The sequence below is a fragment of the Cryptotermes secundus genome, unplaced genomic scaffold (genome assembly GCF_002891405.2).
Source record: "Cryptotermes secundus unplaced genomic scaffold, Csec_1.0 scaffold65, whole genome shotgun sequence".
In the NCBI taxonomy this organism is placed as follows: domain Eukaryota; kingdom Metazoa; phylum Arthropoda; class Insecta; order Blattodea; family Kalotermitidae; genus Cryptotermes; species Cryptotermes secundus.
Window position 1 is genome coordinate 438,645 of NW_019731975.1, and position 20,433 is coordinate 459,077.

Here is a 20,433-nt window from a genome sequence, read left to right on the forward strand (position 1 = left end):
GCCTATTACCGTAGTAACGTGAGCGTTACGTTACCGCTGAGGGGTGGGAGGGGAGCGCTGACTCACCCGCCGTCACTGCTGGTGTGGGGGGGGCTCGGCTTTGCGCAACATGTCACAATACTTTGACCTTGTAATGTTCTGCAAAGGTAGCTGCATTTATACATAGGTAAGTCAATAAGTAAGTTACAAATGGATAATTGACCTGATCCTTCCAGCGGCACTATGGCCCTAGGGTTCACTCAGCCTCTAACAGAAATGAGTACCAGGAATTAAATAAATAATTTTCCTGGGGAGTAAAGCGCGGCCGGCACGTAAGGCTGACAATCTTACCGCCATCTGTCTAGATAATGTGGGACCCTCAACGTCTCACAACCCTATGGGCCTTCATGGCCTGTTACAGGGCTAGCTTTACCTTTTTTTTTACTTAAACATTTATTTCTCCCTGTACATTGAGGCACTTGTCCCATCATTTCACAAGCCCCTGAAAACCAGCAGCATAAAAATCTTTGGGCTGCTGTCAGAACCAGGCGTTGACTTCCCTTGAATGAATGATTGAATGTATAAGGAGTGGGCCTTCTTGCCCCTGCACTGCAACTACAGTGATCTATTGTGCCTGGTGACTTCTCTTTCTACAGCTTCATCGTCAGGAAAATGTTCAGCCGAAAGATGATGTTTAAGAGGGCCAAACAAATGGAAGTCACATGGCAGGTTAGGTTTTCACAAAGTCTGTGCACAATGGGTGCCACGCATGCTGACCCCACAACACAAAATGCCAAGAATGGGTCTGGCATTACAGCATCTCAATCACTACCATGATGAGGGACACAATATGCTAGCCCGAATTGTCACAGGTGATGGGTCTTGCTCCAAGCGACTTCCATTTGTTTGGCCCTCTTAAACATCATCTTTTGGCTGAACATTTTCCCGATGATGAACTGTAGAAAGGGAAATCACCGCCTGGTTCTGACAGCAGCCCAAAGAATTTTGTGCTGCTGGTTTTCAGGGGCTTGTGCCTCAATGTACAGGGAGATTGTGTTGAGAAATAAAAGCATATTTCAAACCAGTACTCTTGTTTGTTTAAGTTCTATATCCATTTGTAACTTATTGACTTACCCTCATATTAACATATTAACACCTGACATGTCAAAACCTGCCCTGGTCCCCCCCCCACCACTGCAAGAGTACACAGCAAAATCCACTGTCAGAATTTTAGTTGCTAATACACACTGCAAGTATTTTTTAAAAATTGCCAAAGTCACTCATTTTTTCTGTATGCGGAATCGCTTGTACCAGAGGTTTGTACAACCCCTCCTAGCCCTCGCAACAGCTGTGACGAGACAAGAGGAAGCTTGACCTTGGGTAATAAGGACGAATGATCGTGCATCACTCTGCTTGAGAATTTAGTTATAATGGACATAATGCACATACGTATATAGTTTGTAATACCCATTTAAACACAATGAAGCAGTTCATTCATTCTTTATAGCCATCACAAAAATGAAAAGTTAATGCATTCAGGCACTTCGCAGTGAGTAACAGTTTTTTGTAGACAAAATTGGGATGCAGTAAGAAAAGGTCCTGGTCGTTGTTCTGCATATCGTGCTGCGTACCAGGCATACTTTATCAAGTTCATAAAACGTGGCGATGAAAACTGGTAATGTGCAAATGACTGAAGTTTAAGGATACTGTTCCGTTGAAAGACCTGAAATGATGCAGAGCTATCAGAAAGTATATTGTCCGACAATTTTCTGAAAAATGCTTTCCACTGTAGAAAAAATTCTTTATCAAGTGGTTGAATCACACTGGTTGTTCCTGGGGGAATTCTCATTATATCAACACTCTTTTGGTCGTCCTCCTGAAAGACAGAGGTGTCATTATGTCCTGGCCAAGAGACCAACAAAAGCAATGAATTATTTTCTGCAATGGGTAAGAAGAAGACTGTTCAAATGAAATATTGAAAATTACTCTTCCCATTTTGCCAGATTTTGATACGTCAATTATAAGATTTTTGCAAGTAAACAGCCCCTTTTTAATTTGTGGTCCCAATTTGCCTTGAGGTTCCTGAAGGAACATATAAAGATGAGGCAATAGTAATCCACTTATACTTGTCACTGGCATTACTGTATAAGAATGATTCATAGCATTCATTGATTGCACTACTGACTCCGTCTGTTTCTCACCGCAAAATGATAACGTGCGTTTGGCACACAGTTCTTCCTCGAAACCTGACTGATCAGCATTATACACAGCACTTGCAGGGATAACAGCAAGCTTCGTCTTCACGTCAGCTACGAATTTCTCTATAGCCTTCGTGATTAATGGTATCTCCTACAAGTTTTCTTGAAATAAATTTTGTAATCTTCCGACTCCCAATTCTGTATGATTTCTTAAATCTACTTAACCAGGTTGAAGAAGCCTGGAAATCACTAATGTTCATCTCATTCGCGATTCGAAGAGCCCAGTCTTGTAGATTTCCATCGGTAATGGTACACTGTCTCTCACATGCAGTTCTAAATCTTTCAAGTAGTCGTTCTTTCAAACTTTTCCGAGTTTCATTTTGATGCATGTATCTTTCTTCATGTAATTCTTTCTTCCAGTTGTACAATTCACCTTATTTTACAAAACGGAATCGGTTTTGCACACTGCTTAGCTTTAAGCGTTTTTTCCCTCCTTCACTGAACCAAAATTTCACGGCCTTTTCCTTGTCACTGAAATCTATTTCAGTCTTTTGTTGGTTTGGCCTAGGAAGGTATTCTTGTTGTGTACTCTTATCGGCACACCTTTCTTCACTTGAATCACAACTTCCTGAACTGTCAGAGTTATTTTCTATTTCTTCTAATGTTTCCACAGTTTCTGTCGAAATGTTGACATCATCACAATGAATGTCCAAGAAATTAACTAGCAAATCACATATATGTATGTCTTCAGGAGAATTCGATGATTTCGGTTTCATATCACGTTCTTCATCCAGGATGGGGCGCAGAAACTTCCTTTGTGTGAAGATGCATTGTGAAGGGAAGAGAGGCCGCAGAAAAGTGGGGATAGGCTCGGCGAACGCAGCAGTTGCGGAAGTTTCTGTCTAATACCCCTCAGTAGGAAACATGAAGTGGACAAATGAGCAGCGTGCATTTGCTGTCGAAGCCTATTTTTCAGACAACCATTCCTACATGGTGGTGCAGCGTGCGTTCCGTACTCACTTCGGAATTAAGCCCAGAGGTCCGGTTCCCGACCAGAAATCGATTGTTTTGTGAGTTGAGAACTTTAGGACAACCGGGAGTGTGGTGAAAAAATCATCAGGACGACAACAGACCGTTACAACGCCAGAAAATGTGGAGGCAGTTTAGCAGTCGATGTTGAGATCTCCAAGATACTCCGCTCGCAAACATGCAGTCGCCCTAGACATATCCAATCATTCAATGCACCGAATTCTTCACGAACATCTTAATTTCCATCCCTATAAGATGGTTGTTGTGCAAGAATTGTCACCACGTGATTTTCAGAACCAAATAACGGCGTGCAAAACGTTATTGGAAACTTTACCCCGACACACTTGTTTCCCTTAGTGATGAGGCACATTTTCACCTATCTGGCTATGTCAACAAGCAGAATATGCGCTATTGGAGTGGTAACAATCCCAGAGAGCTCCATGAGAGGCCACTTCACAGTGATAAGGTGACAGTATATGGTGTGTGTTGTCGAGAGTCGGAGTTATTAGCCCTTATTTTTTTTTGAAGAAGACAATCATGCAGTTACTGTCAATTTACAGCAGTATGTGAACATAATTAAAAACTTTTTCAAACCAGCTCTTGAAGAAATGCATCTAGGAAATGTCTGGTTCCAACAGGATTGTGCCACGGCCCACACAGCCCGAGCTTCAATGACAGTTTTGAGGGCAAAGTTCCCCAGACAGCTCATCTCGCTTCGAGGTGACATCCCGTGGGTAGCGCACTCACCTGATCTAACGCCCTGTGTTTTTTATGGGGATGCCTCAAGGGAGAGGTTTTTAAACATCGCCCCACAAACCTTCTTCAGCTGAAGAATGTTATTCAGCAGAGGAAGTAGCCCAAATTCCAGTGCACATGTTGGAATGTGCAGAGGGGAACTTCAGAAAATGGTTGCATCAGTGCATAGAGAACGGTGGCCACCACCTTCAAGATATTTTGTTTGAAACTACATGATTTAAAACTTTAAAGTATGTTCTTTCATTAGCTAAACATAAATTTTGTCTATCAGCAGTAATTTTTCTTTTATTCGCCTTGAAAAAAAGGAAGTTTCCACGCCCCACCCTTACTTCATCTTTGCAAGATTGAGAACGTTAATAGGATTCCACATTACTGTAGAGGGCAGAACTCTAGAACCTTTGCAAAGATAAAAATAGTATTAGTAGGCCTATATGCTTATTGATACAGCTGTATAAACACTGTTAACACGTACCGCAAAATAAAATGGTAACTACCATTGGATCTGGATAGTAAATCACTTGCAGAGTAACTATCAAAGGAAAAACTAAAGTGTATGTGTCAGATTACAATGGATTTGTGCTGTGTTAGCTCTCTACCGATGCACCGGAAGCCTAGGCTGTCGGTCAGCCGTGTTGCGTGTTGCGTACTGGTCTGCTGTGGCTCTGCTAGGGGTGGACATTTCTCCAAGGGTCTGGCAGGCTACAGTATTGACCATGTTCAGACATTTTTAAAAAATACTTGTAGTGCGTATTAGCAACTAAAATTTTGACAGTGGATTTTGTTGTGTGTACTCTTGCAGTGAAAAAAAAATCAGGGCAGGTTTCGACATGTCGGATCAGACCATTCCCTTGTGAGATAGGGATGCTGAGTGTAATAGAATAACATGTCCTTTCCATTGTTGCTGTCAAGAACAGTGCAGCACCAACTCTAGCATACATTCCATAGCCATTTTCTGCTCCTATTCATAACTACTACCAGCAGTGTGTTAATGTACATAATGACAATAACAGGCGTTTGCATTTCATATATGTATAAGGATTATATAGCCAGAGCTGTTGTAAAATTAGTTTACATTACAAATTGTACATGTTTAGGTGGCCAGTTTAACCAGTGGTGAGGGGTTACCATTCTGTACACATGTGACCCACATAGGCATAACAAGCAGATAATATAGCCATATATCTAGCATACAGATTAGTTTATAATGAAGAACTTCATATGAGCTTTGATGTTCTCATGATAGTGATGGGATGCCATATAGTCTAGTAGAAGTTCACAAGTGTTTGGAGGAGTGTATTGTGTCTATCTTCAGGGCCAAAGTCTAAGTCAGCAGCAAGCAAAATAAAGGATTTGCTTTTATCAGTTCACTCAGCTGACTCTGCTTGTTTGCTTGCTTAGCACACTCTTCAGCCCCAAAGAGAAGGTACGATCTATGTAGCTCCACAGTGTCACTGTATAGCTGTTGAACTAACATTTCATATAAAAAGGTAATGCTATCCCTGTAACAGGCTGTGGAGGCCCATAGGATTGTGAAACTTTGAGGCTTCCATATATTCTAGGCAGTTGGCTCTCAGATTGTGGTGAGGTTGTCATCCACCCTTTGCTCTCAGGAAGATTCGTGGTACTCATTTCTCTTAGAGGCTGAGTTGACCCCAGGGCCACAATGCAGCTGGAAGGAATAGGTCAATTGAAAAAACCAGTGACCTGGTGCCTGATATTATGAATTATGAAATGTGTCATTTGTGCCTTAGTATCGAGGTCCTCTGCTGTGGCCTTAAATGACAAACTTTTGCCATCTTGAAGGATACAGTATAGGCCAGTGGTCGGCGAACCGGGGTAAATTACCCCAGGTGGGGTAAAAATGAAATTCTTGGGGGTAATGAGGACTCAATAGACATAAATGAAATTATGTAAAAAATGCATTCCTTGTTACGACAGAAATTTTTCTTCAGGCGCATAATCATCCGTAACAATGGCTGCTACAGAAATTGTTTAAGAGTCCATCATGGCAGCGTGACGTCATCACTAAACACTTCTATAGATAAACGCACCCAGCATGTTGTGGACTATAGCGTTAGTTGTGGCTCGGCAGCCAGCAGAAGCACACGTCTTGTATATGTCATTTTGGCCTAGTCACCTATTGTTTTATCTTATGCTCAAAAACTTCGACGATCAAGGTAAGATAGTGTCTTGTTAGCAAGGATTTACTATCAATAAATTCATTCATTCATTATTTAATAAGCAAGCGAAATGAAGTTTTTCATGAAACTGACGCACTATCATTTATATGCAGTAGTAGCAGTTTGATCTTGTCACACTGAATCGGTAATTTCGTGTTATAGTACATGTGCAACTAACCGCCTGAGCTATGGCGCGGCCTCCAGTACTGACTTACACATATTGTACATGCGGAGGTTTCCTCCACATTACGCATGTCCTCGTGTAACTATAAGAAACGCGTGTGCTGAAGAGTTAAAACTTTTTGAATCACTGTCTTTTTTACCCCTCAGATGACATCAACTAGAAAACGAATATACCAGGAAGAGTTCCTCAATTATGGGTTTACACAAATAGAAGACAAAGGAATAATGAAACCACAGTGTGTTGTCTGTTTGAAAGTACTGACTGCAGAATCTTTCAAAAAGAGTCAATTGAAGAAACACTTGAATAATTTGCACCCACACCTGTCTTCCAAACCGCGGGAATACTTTGTAAATTTGGAAATGTCTGTCAAAAAACAAAGACTGAACAGCAACTTGAGAAGTACATTCGATCAACTTTCAGCATCAAAGGCCAGCTTTGAAGTGGCCTGGTTGATTGCCCGAAACAAGAAACCACATACTATTGGTGAGCAATTGGTTAAACCAGCAGCTTTGAAAATGGCAGAGATTATGTGTGGTCAGAAAGAAGCTGCGAAACTAAATTCAGTGCCCTTGTCTGCAAAAGTTGTGAAAGAAAGAATTTCTATTTTAGCAGAAAATGTGAGGGAACAAGTTATTTCTTCAATAAAAGAGAGTAAATGCTTTGCTATTCAGCTTGATGAAACTACAGATGTCAGTAGTAATTCGCAGCTGATGGTGTATGTTCGCTACAAAGGTTTACATGCAATTGAAGAGGAGGAGTTGTTTTGTTCTCCCCTCGAGTTGCGATCTCGTGGAATTGATGTCTTCAATAAAATTAATGAATACTTTAATAACGCTAATTTAAAGTGGGAAGACTGCATTGCTTTGTCTGTTGATGGAGCTCCAGCTATGTTGGGTCATGTTAGTGGTTTTTCGGCTTTGGCGAGAGAGAAAAATCCAAAAATTGAAGTTAACCACTGTATGATCCATCGCCAGGCACTGCTTGTGAAACGTTTGGAACCTGCACTGGAAGCCGTCATGCATGATGTTATCAACGTTGTCAATGTCGTCAAAGGACATGCACTAAACACGCGACTATTTCGTGAATTATGTACAGATGGGGAGGCTGAATATACAGACCTACTTTATCATACAGAAGTGAGGTGGCTGTCACGTGGAAATGTTCTGAACCGAGTGTGGGTTCTCAAAACTGAACTTGAAATTTTTATGGTTGATCAAAAGCATGTTCTCGCAGATAAGTTTACAAACTCCTCGTGGGTTGCACATCTCGCATATTTAGCTGACATTTTTGAGTATGTGAATGCATTGAACAAAGAATTGCAAGGAAAAAACATCAATATAATTTCAGCCAGAGAAAAGATTTCAGCGTTTGGATCAAAGCTTTTATATTGGAGACAGAAAGCAGAACAAAACAAGATTGCTGCCTTTTCAAGGTTGGCTTTGTTTTTGGAAGATTGTGAAAATATTACTTTTGACGACATCAAGGACACAGTTATAAGGCATCTTACCAAACTCAAAAAGCGGTTCGATGATTACTTTCCAGATCTCGATTCACATAATGTCAGTTGGGTTGTAGATCCCTTTAAATGTGAAATTGCTGGTGTACCAGAAGAGCCTCAAGGTTTGGCAGAGGCACTTCTTGAACTTCGATCCAATAATGAAGCACGTATTGAATTTGAAAACAAAGCAGATCTGTCATATTTTTGGATGTCAAGAGCTGCAAATGCTTTCAAAATTGCACATGAGGAGGCAGTCAAAAAGTTGCTGCCCTTTGCAACAACCTACCTTTGCGAACAAGGATTTTCCACTCTACTGAACATAAAAACAAAGCAGAGAAATCGATTGGACCCCGAAGACAGTATGCAAATTGCTCTGACATCAAAATGTCCCAATTTTGATGTTATTGTATCAAAAATGAAACATCATTTCTCCAAAACCTGAAGTGAAAAAAATTTTCTAAGAAAACCTTTTGTTTCATAATGAGGATATTAATTTACTCGTATTTTATCGCATTTATTTTATACTTTTTATATTTATAATTGTATTCTCCACATAAATAGATTCAATAAACCTTTTGAATTTGAATAATCTATGATTTTCTCTCTTTCAAATCAAGGGGGTAATGTCAGCGTAAATAAATATATTTTGGGGTAATAAGTAAAAAAGTTCCCCCACCCCTGGTATAGGCAGACACTGTGGTAAGACCTGGCACTCAAAGTTGGGGCATGCCCATAGTTGATTATTGACTTTGGTAGAACTTTGTATGCCAGTCTTTTACTATTGCTTTGGACACACTTCCATGTACTTAGTGCATCATCTGGTAAGTCTCCACAGGTTGCACACAGCTGTGGAATCTGTCTTAGTGCCTGAGTTTGCACAAGTTAGTGAGTTCATCAACTATGCTGAAGCTGCGTGACTCACTGACTTTGCTACACTGGTAATGGATTCATGAGGTGTGTGAAAGGTGCTTGCTGGCGAGTCTTTGTAGAGTTTTAACTCATAAGTACACGTAATTATTAACAGTTTCAGTGATTCACACACTCTACAGATCATGGTGAGCATGGAGGCCAGGAAATGGTCCACCTCTGCCTATCCACTGACCAGGAAACTTTTGATTCAGGTACTCGTGGGGAGTGAGACTGAAATGTGTGGGAGCACCATCCTGCATGAAGTGCAGTTCTTGCTGAATGAGCAGTGGCACATTGGCCAAGAAATCAAGCGTGTTGTTTTCAAAAAATTGCTTTTTAATTCCTCCCTGTAAGCCTGTTTAGAAGAGCATGGGTTCTGATTAAATTATGACCACAAGTATCGTCCCAGATGTTGATGGAGAACTGCTGTTGGTGATGTGATGGAAGAATCACATGTGGATATTCATCTGCCCACAGATGCTGATTGTGAAAATTCTGGATGCCATCTCTTATAAACTGTGCATCATCCATAAATATCACAAAGGCATGGAAGTTAGGATTTTTACCACGCTGTTGTAAGAACCACCGGCAGAACATTATTTGCACGAGATAGTCTTGTAATGACAATGTGTGTACATGCTGCCGATTGTAAGGACACAGCTGCTCTTGTTGCAACACTCTCCAGACAGTCGAATGACGACACCAGCTTACACTTATACCTGTCATGTGCTGATTCCAGGAGTTTCATTCACAACATCCAGAATATCCTTGTCATAGACCTTGATTATCGTCTGTTGACAACGCGAGGTGCAAAAGTCCTATGTTCACAAAAGCAGTGATGGATACTTTGATATGTTTTCCTATCTGGACATCTTTTTCCTGGATACCTTTGTTGGCATGAGTGACAGGCCACTAAAGCATTACCGTCTGCCAAACCAACCAAGAAATGCATGTTGGCTAGCTCTTGATTTGAGAACATCATCTCAACAATTTGCAATCACTACACACTTAACACAGAATTACTGTACACTGTCGCACTGATACCACGGCTGTAATAATGTAGTGGATGACAGGAGTTAACAAAATTCAGTTTATCGTTCAGCGGTTTTAGAGAGCCTAACTCGGAAACCATGCATTTCTGGACTTTTGTTGATATAAACTATTTTTATTACCTACATATGATGAACTCATTCCTGAGTCAAGTCAAGTCAGGTCAAAGTCAAAGTCACATTGCAACTGGCAGTCAGTCAGTCTGTCTGTCTGTCTTGGTGTCAAGCCCCAGCTGGGGCTCATGATCATTCCTGAGGTTATGCCATTTATTTTTTAAACACCATTTTCACTAGTTCCTCTATTGTTGTGTGTTGATTTGTTGCTGTGGAAACATGTTTACGGTGGCATTATCTCGCAACGGCTGTCGCTACTTTCTCCACTGTTACACCTTTCAGCTGTCATGTCACAGTATGTTTTTATAGCTAAAGTAAAAAGTCATTGTGAATAGGCTCACACTTACTGGTATCATAGCATGAGGTGACAGGACCCATTTTGTTTACTTCTGATCAAGTTTAATTTTATAGTTGTCATCGTACCGATCTTAAATTCATGTTATACTGGACAGAACAGAAAACACAGGGAAGAGCATACTACAAATAAGACAAATTGACAGCCAGGACACCACATTAAGCAACATTGTGATAGGTTAGAGTCAGATGGGGGTGATCACATGATTTGACTTCGCTGTCCTGCTCTATGATGCACCAGTAGGATGAGACATCATGTGACTGACTGGTGTGTTTATTTGTATATACATCAGGTTTGTATGGTCATTCACCACATCGACCCTGGTGATGGAGATGGAGGATATCTCTTGAAACGTTGGTTTCAAGCTCATTGTTGACACAGCTGATTGCTGTAAGAAAATTTTAGGACATTTATTTGTCATGAAAGCTTCAAATCTTGCTTTCTGTTCCCATCCTTACAGGTAGGGGTGTAAGTCTGCATTAATGTTTCTGAGCCAGGAAATTGTGGTTTAGATGGATTAGGGGTTTCAATAAGCTGAGGCAAAGTTGTCCCTGTGCTTAATTAATTAAACACCATGCCATGAAGATGTATGGGGGAGTAGAGTTGTAGCTCCAGTATTATTGACCTCAGCACTAGATAGAGGTGTGTGGTCAGCTTCACACTCTGCTTTACCCATGGTGAAAGAGCCCCTGGTACCCATTGGGTAGGAGGCTGGTTGGGCCTCAGACCTAGCCTGGATGCCGTTGAGAGGAGAAAGCTCTTGCTTCTGCCAGGAATCAAACCCCAGCTATCCCAACCTGTAGTCAGTCACTTTACTGACCTAGCTATCTCAGTTTAGGGTTGTATTGTGGAGTATAATGGGATAAAATGTTCAGTGCCTTATAGTGCAAACGTAACTTAAAGTTTAGTGTACATTGTACAGTGAAAGTTTGATCTACAGTATAAAAGATTATTAATGTCATCCACTGTGATTGATAAATGTTGTTTTTTAATCTTTCATTTATCAGTCGCCCTGGACAGTGTTAATAATCTTTTATACTGTTACTAGTGTGACAGACCAGGATGCACCAAGTCAATTTGATCTACAGCTTTGTTTTTTTTTTTCTCTCTTTCTTTGTTTCAGGAGGCTGTGAATCTTGAAACCACAGATGTAGCAAGTAAAGCAGCTGAGGCAACAGAAACTTCAAATGTAAGCCGGATTTCCTTCAGTTATGTCTCATTTTTGTTGTATTGTTGGCCAGTGTTTCTCAACAGGTGGGCCATCATGATGGATTGCATGGATGGCAACATGTCTGAAACAGTAATTCAGTCACACAAAGTTCAGGCATACAGAAACCTTCCTGCATTGCAGGAAGGTTTTACTTTGTACTGTTGAATATTTTGCTGTAATGTATCTTAAAAATGGTCATGGAAGATTGCTCGTTGCTGCTGTTTATGAAATTATATTGTTTTTATCCTTTATACTGTTCCTTCTGCACAGTCAGCACTCATGTTCTCTAGGCCTGCATACCTCTTGTTTGTTACACTTGTCAGTCCTTCCACTATATCTTTCCTCTGAAAACTGACCCATGGCTTTGATTGGTCCTCTAGCCTTTCGCTTTTTTCCTTAGTCCTGTTGGTTATATTAGGGCTCCTAACACACTTGATATCACATGGTAGTGTAGTTGGTTGAGGCACTGTGCTACAAGTTGGAAGGTTGTGGGTTTGATTCCCAATGAGGTCATTGGGTTTTTCAATTGTCCTGATCCTTGCAGCTGCACTATAGCCCTGGGGTCAACTCAGCTCCTAACAGAAATGAGTACCAGGAATCTTCCTGGGGGTAAATGGCCGGTGTGTGAGGCTGACAACCTCATCACCATCTGTGAGCCGATTGTCTATAAAATATGGGAGCCTTGACGTCTCACAACCCTATAGACCTTCACAGCTTGATACAGGGAGAGCTTTACCTTTGCCTTTGTTCCAGTTCTTGTATGACTTCCTTTGCTTTCTAATCTTACTTTGCTGCTCTGAAGATTGAGCTGGACACTCCTTGAATACCTCAGTAAACTGCTACGAGACTGCACACTGTTACATCCCAAAAGATAGTACCATTCATAGTCACTGCCACCAGAACCTGAAATCTCATGAAGTATGGAGAATTTGTGTTGATCTGGCTGTAGACAAAGTGGCATCTACACCCCTGGACATACAAGGGGGGACCCAAAAATAACCGGAATTTATTTTTGTTATTTTTTATTTTTGCATTTTTATTGAACTGTATATTAGTCCCCTTCAAAGTATTGTCCATGTGCATTAATGCACTTGTCCCAACGCTTTTGCCACTGCTCAAAACAGTGCTGGAATTCTTGAGGCTGGATACTGTTCAAAGCCTTTAGCGTGTTTTCTTTGACTTCATCCACATTACGGAATCGCTTTCCTTTCAGACTTCTCTTCATCCGTGGAAACAAAAAAAAGTCCGACAGAGCCAGGTCGGGTGAGTAAGGTGGATGAGGCACAATCACCGTGTTGTTGCTTGTCAAAAACTGTCGGACCGTCAAAGCTGTGTGGGCTGGAGCATTGTCGTGGTGAAGCAACCAGTTCCCATTTCTCCACATTTCGGACCGTTTTCGTCGCACACTCTCTCGTAATCTTCGTAACACATCCAGGTAAAAATGTTGGTTCACTGTTTGTCCTGGCGGAATGAACTCTTTGGCGGAACTCGTGGTGAAGTTGGAGTTTTCCACTGGCTTGATGATTGCTTTGATTCTTGATCGTACCCGTAGCACCAAGACTCATCGCCAGTCACAATTCTTTTAAGAAATTCTGGATCGTTCTGCACTTCACTCTTCAAGTCGCGGCAAACATTCACGCGGTTTTCTCTTTGGTCATCTCCGAGCAAGCGAGGAACAAATTTTGCAGACACCCGTCTCATGTGCAAACCTTCGGTTAAAATTCGCTGGACCGTGCTCCATGAGATGTTCGTTTCCTCAGAAAGTTGGTCAATGGTCTTTCGACGATCTTCATCAATTGCACGTTTGATTTTGGCAATGTTTTCATCATTTCTTCCTGTTGAAGGACACCCAGGGCGTGGCATGTCTTCTGTTGACATGTTGCCAGATTTGAAACGGGAAAACCACTCGTAGACCTGTGATTTCCCCAAAGCATCATCATTAAAGGCTTGCCGAAGCATCCCAACAGTCTTGGCTGTAGTTTTCCCTAACAGAAAGCAAAATTTCACGCACACTCTTTGTTCCTTCTGGTCGGCCATCTCACTAATCGCCAAAGGGTTGAAACAGGAACGCACACAACAGAGCACCACAGACAAACCACTTAACTCAGACTGACGCCAGCTCACTAACAGTCACGGGAGACCCCCAGCTAACACCACCTAGCAGCACAACTTGTAACTACAAAGCATGCGCGCGCAACAGGTCAGTTCCGGTTATTTTTGGGTCCCCCCTCGTATCTGTGAGTTATGATGGGATGTGACATACACATGCTCGCATACCAGTCTGTGGTGTTGGTTGTGTCATCATCAAGCTTACTGTCTGTATCATAGATGCTGAAGCCAGATAAATGAAGTAACGTTGATCACAGTAGCCATGCAGTCTAAGGCATGAACTTTCTTCGCTCATTCAAATTCTGGGATTGTGAATTCGAATCCCACTCAAAGCATGGATGCTTGCATATGCATTTATTCTGTTTGTGTTGTCCTGTGTGTAGATAGCAGCCTTGCAATGTTCTGATCACTTGTCCAAGGAGTCCTACTGTCTGTAAAAAAGATTACAAAACTGAAGTAGAGGCCAGAGCTCAACAAAGGGCTGTAGAGCCATTGATGAATGAATGAAATGAAGTAGTGAATGATTCAGCAATACATCTGGGCTTCTGTGATGGAGTTCCATGTTTCAGCACTTGATGTGGATTACTCTAGCTTTTCTGGTACCCCAGAAATAGCAGCAGCAGTTATGTCATGGCAACACTCTAAAACATTCAGTTTTAGTCACAGTGCCATGCTGTCAGTGATGCAAAATCACACATGCAATAAGTCTCTCACATGTTTTTCTTGCAGTGCACTTATCAGTTAAACCTGGGACAACAACTCTGTTGGAAACTACTTGATTTATTTATATTTCTTTGTCTCACCCTTAAATTTTGTATCCTTAATGTATACTGCTTTGTCTCTTTTTGAATGTTGCTTCACTTAATAGGAACGGGAAGCTATAACAAAAACAAAGAGGAAAGTTGTGTAAGATTTGAGGTTTTCACGACATTCTTCGGAGATGAATATTGATATGAGTGTGACTTAATGTGGGAACTGCCCACATTCAAGCAAGTGTGACAACGCAAGCGTCATTGCTTAGCAACAACGAGTAAACAACGGTTGCTAGGCACAATATACACAGACGGATAACAATAGTGAACTGCTCGAACACTGAACTGGTATTGAAGAACGGTAGAACTAGACTGTCACTGTAACTCAGTGTATCTTCTTATGTAGCCTAGAATCGGACATATAGAAAACGGTTGCGTAATAGGTACTGCTATTGCCGGTTACTGTGTTTATAAGTTCCCTAGCAACCGCTGTTTACTTGCTTCTGCCTAGCAACCGTTGTTTACTCGTCATTGCTAAGCAATGACGCTTGCGTTGTCACACTTGCTTGAATGTGGGCAGTTCCCACATTAAGTCACACTCATATCAATATTCATCTCTGAAGAATGTCGTGAAAACCTCAAATCTTACACAACTTTCCTCTTTGTTTTTGTTATAGCTTCCCGTTCCTATTAAGTGAAGCAACATTCACATTTTCACATTTCTGATTTATTATTATTACATTCTTCTATCTTTTGAGACCAGCTAATATTACCTGCTGTAAGCTTGCTGAGCCCTTCAGAGCTTCACCAAAACTTCTGTAGTCATTTTATCAAGGTTCCTATCAGACCTTGCAAGCTAGTATATGTGGTGGTGCCAGGAATTTTGCTCCTGCTTTACATCACCCTGTCCAGAAATCTTGTGCTTCAGACATAGCCTTTCCCACAATCAGCATGTTGGGTTGAATTTTTGGAGTGTTATTCTCATTGTAATTAATAATTGTGGTATTTTTGCAGAATGTATCTGCTGTATGCACTTCTGCAGCAACAAATGGCACCTCAGAAATGTTGTTTACATCTGTCATTAAGAAAGACCATATCAGTGTAAGTTTTGTGTTTAATAGTCTCTGAGTTGAATGTAATGTTTAAACTCAACACAGAGGTTAACAGTAATGAATTTTGTTTATAGGAGGGTAGCCATAATGATAACATTAACACTGATGATATTGGTGACAAACCTAGCAAGAGTTTAACTGAGGCAGCAAGGGAGTATGAAGAAGCAAGAGCAGTGAAACGGAAATACGAACAAGTTACCATAGTCACCGGGGAAGAAGATGAGGCCAATGTACTGCAGGTAAATGTGAAGGCCTCATGAACTTATCTTTTAGATTAGTAGGTGACTTGAGACATAATTAATTTCTAATTAGAAAAGCTGAGCTAAATATTACCTATAGCCATGCAAGGTTTGGTTGTACGAGGGTAAGTCAGAAATTATCTGCAGTTCCTCCATAACACATCTTTAGGTTTGTGACACTGCCTCCTACACATGCATTGTTAGAGTTGGTACTACTGTGGTCACGTGATCGAAGTTTTACCTTGATCGCATCATTTTCCTTGATGCTGTGACAGTGTAAACATGGCCGCTCTGCTAGCAGTGTGCACCAATGATTAACAAAGAATAGTGATCTGATTTCTCTGATTGGAAGGTGTGTCAGGGGCTGAAATTCATGTGTGGGTTCATCACTATGAGCCAGAATCCAAAAGCCAGAGTATGGCATGGAAACACCCAGGATCGCAAACGAAGATGAAATTCAAGACTCAATATTTCGTGGGAAAGGTGATGCTAACCGTTTTTTGGGACTCAAAAATGCCCTTACTCGAAGACCACCTGGAAAAAGGGTGTACGATCACCAGTGCAAGATACAGTGATTTGCTGACCAACAATCTGAAGCCAGGAATTTGCACCAAATGCCGAGGCCTATTGTCGAAGAAAGTGTTATTGTTGCTTGACAATGAACACACACACAAGGACGGCCATACCGTTGAAACCATTAACCATGTGTGTTTCGAGGTGCTGGAACACCCTGCCTACAGCCCAGATCTTGCCCTTTCCGACTATCATCTCTTTGGTCCGCTCAAAGATGTTTTACGAGGTTTTTGATTTTCTACGGACAAAGAAGTGGGGGAAGCGGTGCATAAATGGTTGCGCGACCAACCGAAAACCTTCTTCGTGGAGGAAATACGCAAGCTTTTGGACCGCTGGACCAAGTGCATCGAAAAGGGAGGAGACTATGTAGAAAAATGAAGTACTTGTTCAGCCCCTACTTTTGTATATATGGATTGGAAAAACAACAGTGCGGATAATTTTTGACTTCCCTACGTAGGTTAGTACTCATGGCATACAGTGTGAAGTATATGGTCATTGATATTATTTTTGGTGTATCCTCAATATAAGTGAAGAAAATGAGGCTAATATATTTATATTAAAGGTAAATATTAGTGGAGGGCGAAGACTTGTCTTCCAGATTAGATGTTGACTAGAGATGGAAAGAGTGAATTACCATTTCTTAGCTAGAAGTCACATGTCCACAAACATTCTAGACACTGGTGGTACCCATAATGTCTGATGTAAATTATGTGGCTTTTGAAATTGTTGTCAGTGCATCTTTAACACAGCAAACACAAATTATAAAACATCATGGGGTTGTAGGGAAATTAGTAATGATCTTTTATTCTTTCATTGTGCTGTGAGGTGTGTTTCAGAAATTTTTCTGTAACATGATCAGTATGCCCTGCAGGTACAAAACATCAATAGAAATGAAACATTGCGACCCTTTTTCCTGTTTAGTACTCGGTTTAAGTTCCACCAAGCTCAGCATGCTTCTGCTGTTCATGAGGCAAGTGATGACAGTGTGGTAGTCTGCCCAGACAGCATAGTGAAGCTCCTTTGGAGAAGGAGAATGAAGTACCACCAATAACAAGAGGGTTGGCTGAGGAAATCACCCCATGCTTGCAGCAGGCTTTGCACATCATGAAGAGGGCTGGGTGCAACACTGTTGGGGAAGAAAATGGCAGTATGCTCCACAAGTTCTGGTTGTTTCAAACACAATAGATTGCGCCTCAATCATGTAACAGTGTCATGAAATGTAATGGTTGTAAGAAATGGCATGGGATGGTCAAGCACAGATTTCTGATTTGTGAAGAACATGTCGAAGTAGTCTTTTTCAGCACTTTTGTTAAGATTATGTGGTGGTTTTTGAAAATTACATAAAGGCTTCATCTCCTCAAAGTTCTTATCAGCAGTTTGGTTCCAGCTAAAGCTGGCTGTAACTTGTGTGAATGGTTGTAATACCTGTATGTATGGATTGTTGAATGATAATAAATGATAATGATAATAATGCAGCATTATCATTATCTCAATGCCCAGTTTCCCTCTTTACTTCTTGTTTCATATTCTGTATGTTCTTTGTGATCGTCTTCACACATGATATTACAACTTCTTTCACCAAGGCAATTACAACAATAACAGTAAGGGAACTTTCCAATAGAACCTTGTATTTCTATTAACATGCTAAACTTTAAGGTGCCAGTATCCTGAGGAAATGTTTTTGACATATGTTGCTACAAAAACAATGATCAAAAATACCTAAACTTCCTGTTTCTTTGACCCAGAACAGATTGTTATAATGATCATTGTCTGGTTTGTCACTAATCAACAGGTACAGTATTTCTTTCACTTGCAGCTTGACTAACTATAATAGTCAGTGGTTGAGTTATTTGGCTTTCAGATACAAAACAAACACATACTTACACTTCAGAAATTCAGTGATAGGAATTATTTCTACATTACCACCATACGCTCAGTTTTTTCTCCTGTACTTTTTTTTTTAATTTTCCAGTGTATTCGTATGCAGTCGTGCATTAATGTGACTTATCTCAAATGCACTAAATGTAGAGAACCCTCAAAATAAACAGTTCCCATCTTTGGCAACAGTTTCCACAGATACACTCCATTGATTCACTCTTATATACATTAAGTCACAGTTTTGGCCGCTCAGTAGCTCAAGTGGTTAGTCGCTGGCTTCCCACCGCGGTGGCCCGGGTTCGATCCCGGCTCTGGTCAAGTGGGATTTGTGATGGACAGAGTAGTGCTGGGGCAGGTTTTCTCCGAGTACTTCGGTTTCCCCTGCCAATCTTCATTCCACCAATTGCTCCACAATCACCCTCACCTATCATCTGGGGCTGGTACAATAGGTCAGAAGTGGCCACAGTGCAAGGGACTTAGTCCCACCCGACTAGCAATAAAAAAAAGTCACAGTTTCACTGAATATGCATGCTTTTTCCAATGGAAATTTATTTTTGAGAAATGTTGAGGCTGCAGTGCTGGCTGAAGCATAGGTACTCCCCACTGCTGCCTGAACATCACAGTCATAACTGCTGACATCAGTGACTTCTGGGTAATGATAGAATAAGGACAGAATAAAGACCATGGCATTAGGCTTTTATATATATATGGAAAAATCGTGGGATCAGTTGATTATACTATGCACAGGCTATACGTGATAGGGTGCAAGGAAGCATGTAACTTCATCCATCTCACATAATTTGTTAGTTGGTAACATTCAAATGAACAGATTGGGTCTGTTTTCAAGCGTGTAGGAAAGCTTAGGTTATTTTAAGTCTCAAGTGTTCTTGATTCTTAGGACCCATGAAGAGTTAAATATGAAACAGGAATACTATCCATTTAACCCTTTGGCGTGGTCATTTAAATTCCGCGGCCGCGTCTCCGGCGGTAATATATTCAGCTGGCCATTTAAATTTTGCTCGAAAATGATTTATTCATCATTGTTCTTAAATTCTATGAGATAGGAACATGAAACTTTCACTAAAATGATCTTAAAAGGTGGTTTTATAACCTTACCTTATAATATGAGCGCCCTGTATCTCGGTAATGGAAGCAGGTTGTTTAGTATTTGAGCAGTGAATGGTACGCCTTGAAGNTGGTTAAATGTGTCAGATAAAATGCATAGCCATGTCGAGGAAACAAGATGGGCGCAACATGTAAATGGAGATCTGAGATTGAAGATTTTTTTTGTGAATTTGATTCATGATGTTTTTCTGCAGTAACAGCATGCTGTTTGTAGTATTTAAATAAGTGTGTTGCGGAATGTAACAGAGTGTAATTACATAACATATTAAATGAGGAAATGTCCATACTTGTTACCTTTTAACTCCCCTTTAAGGACTACTGAGTTTCTCAAATTGCGGAGAATACAGTTTTTATGCTGTGTGTTCCCTGGTTCATGCAGATGAACTGCAAGCTGTTTGCATTTGACAAAGCCACTGGCACATGGGTGGAGCTTGGACGAGGCACTCTTCGGCTCAATGACAAAGATGGTGGATCGGGAGGTGGTGGAGTTCAGTCACGAGTTGTGATAAGGGCAACAGGAAGTCTCAGGGTTGTGCTGAACACAAAGGTATTTCAGTCATAAATATGAGTACCATGTTGTATTTTCTGATATATGATAAGTTTATTATACTACTCTAGACAGCCAGTGCTTTCACATAACTCTTTACAGATCCAAGTCACAAGTAAGTAAGAAAGATAAACTGTCACAAATCATAAAATTGCCATCACACAGTCTTATAATGTGAAACTTTCTTCCTCTTTGTTTCATACTACCCTGTAGATAACACATGTCTTATTCAATTACATGTTTGGCCTTTAGAAGGTCATTACATGGCCATACCTATTGTATGTATCTTAAACTGCTGTTTTATACTTGCATATACATGTGTGCTATTGAATTGAATTGAATTGAATTTATTTACATTCTATAAATCCTAAGCAGGTTAGTACCTTTGGATACAGAACAAGTCAAAAGGTTACATACATAAGTACAGGCAATTTTAGCTTAAAAATTAATATAACTTAATTTTACATCATTCTCTATTTACATTGAAGTATTCATCTAAAGAGTAGAAGGAATGAGCATGTAGATAATTCTTTAACTCTGATTTAAACTTTTTAGTATCATTGCCCAAGTTTTTAATACTTTGTGGCAGATTGTTGAACACTTTTATGCCAGTAAAGTAGACTCCTTTTTGATATAC

At 40.6% G+C, this 20,433-nt stretch overlaps 1 protein-coding gene across 6 annotated transcripts in view; it reads left to right on the plus strand.

Moving 5' to 3' along the window:
* The window catches only part of LOC111867347 (ran-binding protein 3), a 68,616-nt gene that overhangs the window by 30,746 nt on the left and 17,437 nt on the right, over positions 1 to 20,433 (plus strand). For all 6 annotated transcript variants that reach the window (XM_033752649.1, XM_023857116.2, XM_023857118.2 and 3 more), the window contains 4 exons: positions 11,375 to 11,440; positions 15,337 to 15,423; positions 15,509 to 15,673; positions 19,629 to 19,796. In XM_033752649.1, coding sequence (XP_033608540.1) covers positions 11,375 to 11,440; positions 15,337 to 15,423; positions 15,509 to 15,673; positions 19,629 to 19,796 — 486 coding nt within the window. The remainder of the gene's footprint in view (positions 1 to 11,374; positions 11,441 to 15,336; positions 15,424 to 15,508; positions 15,674 to 19,628; positions 19,797 to 20,433) is intronic.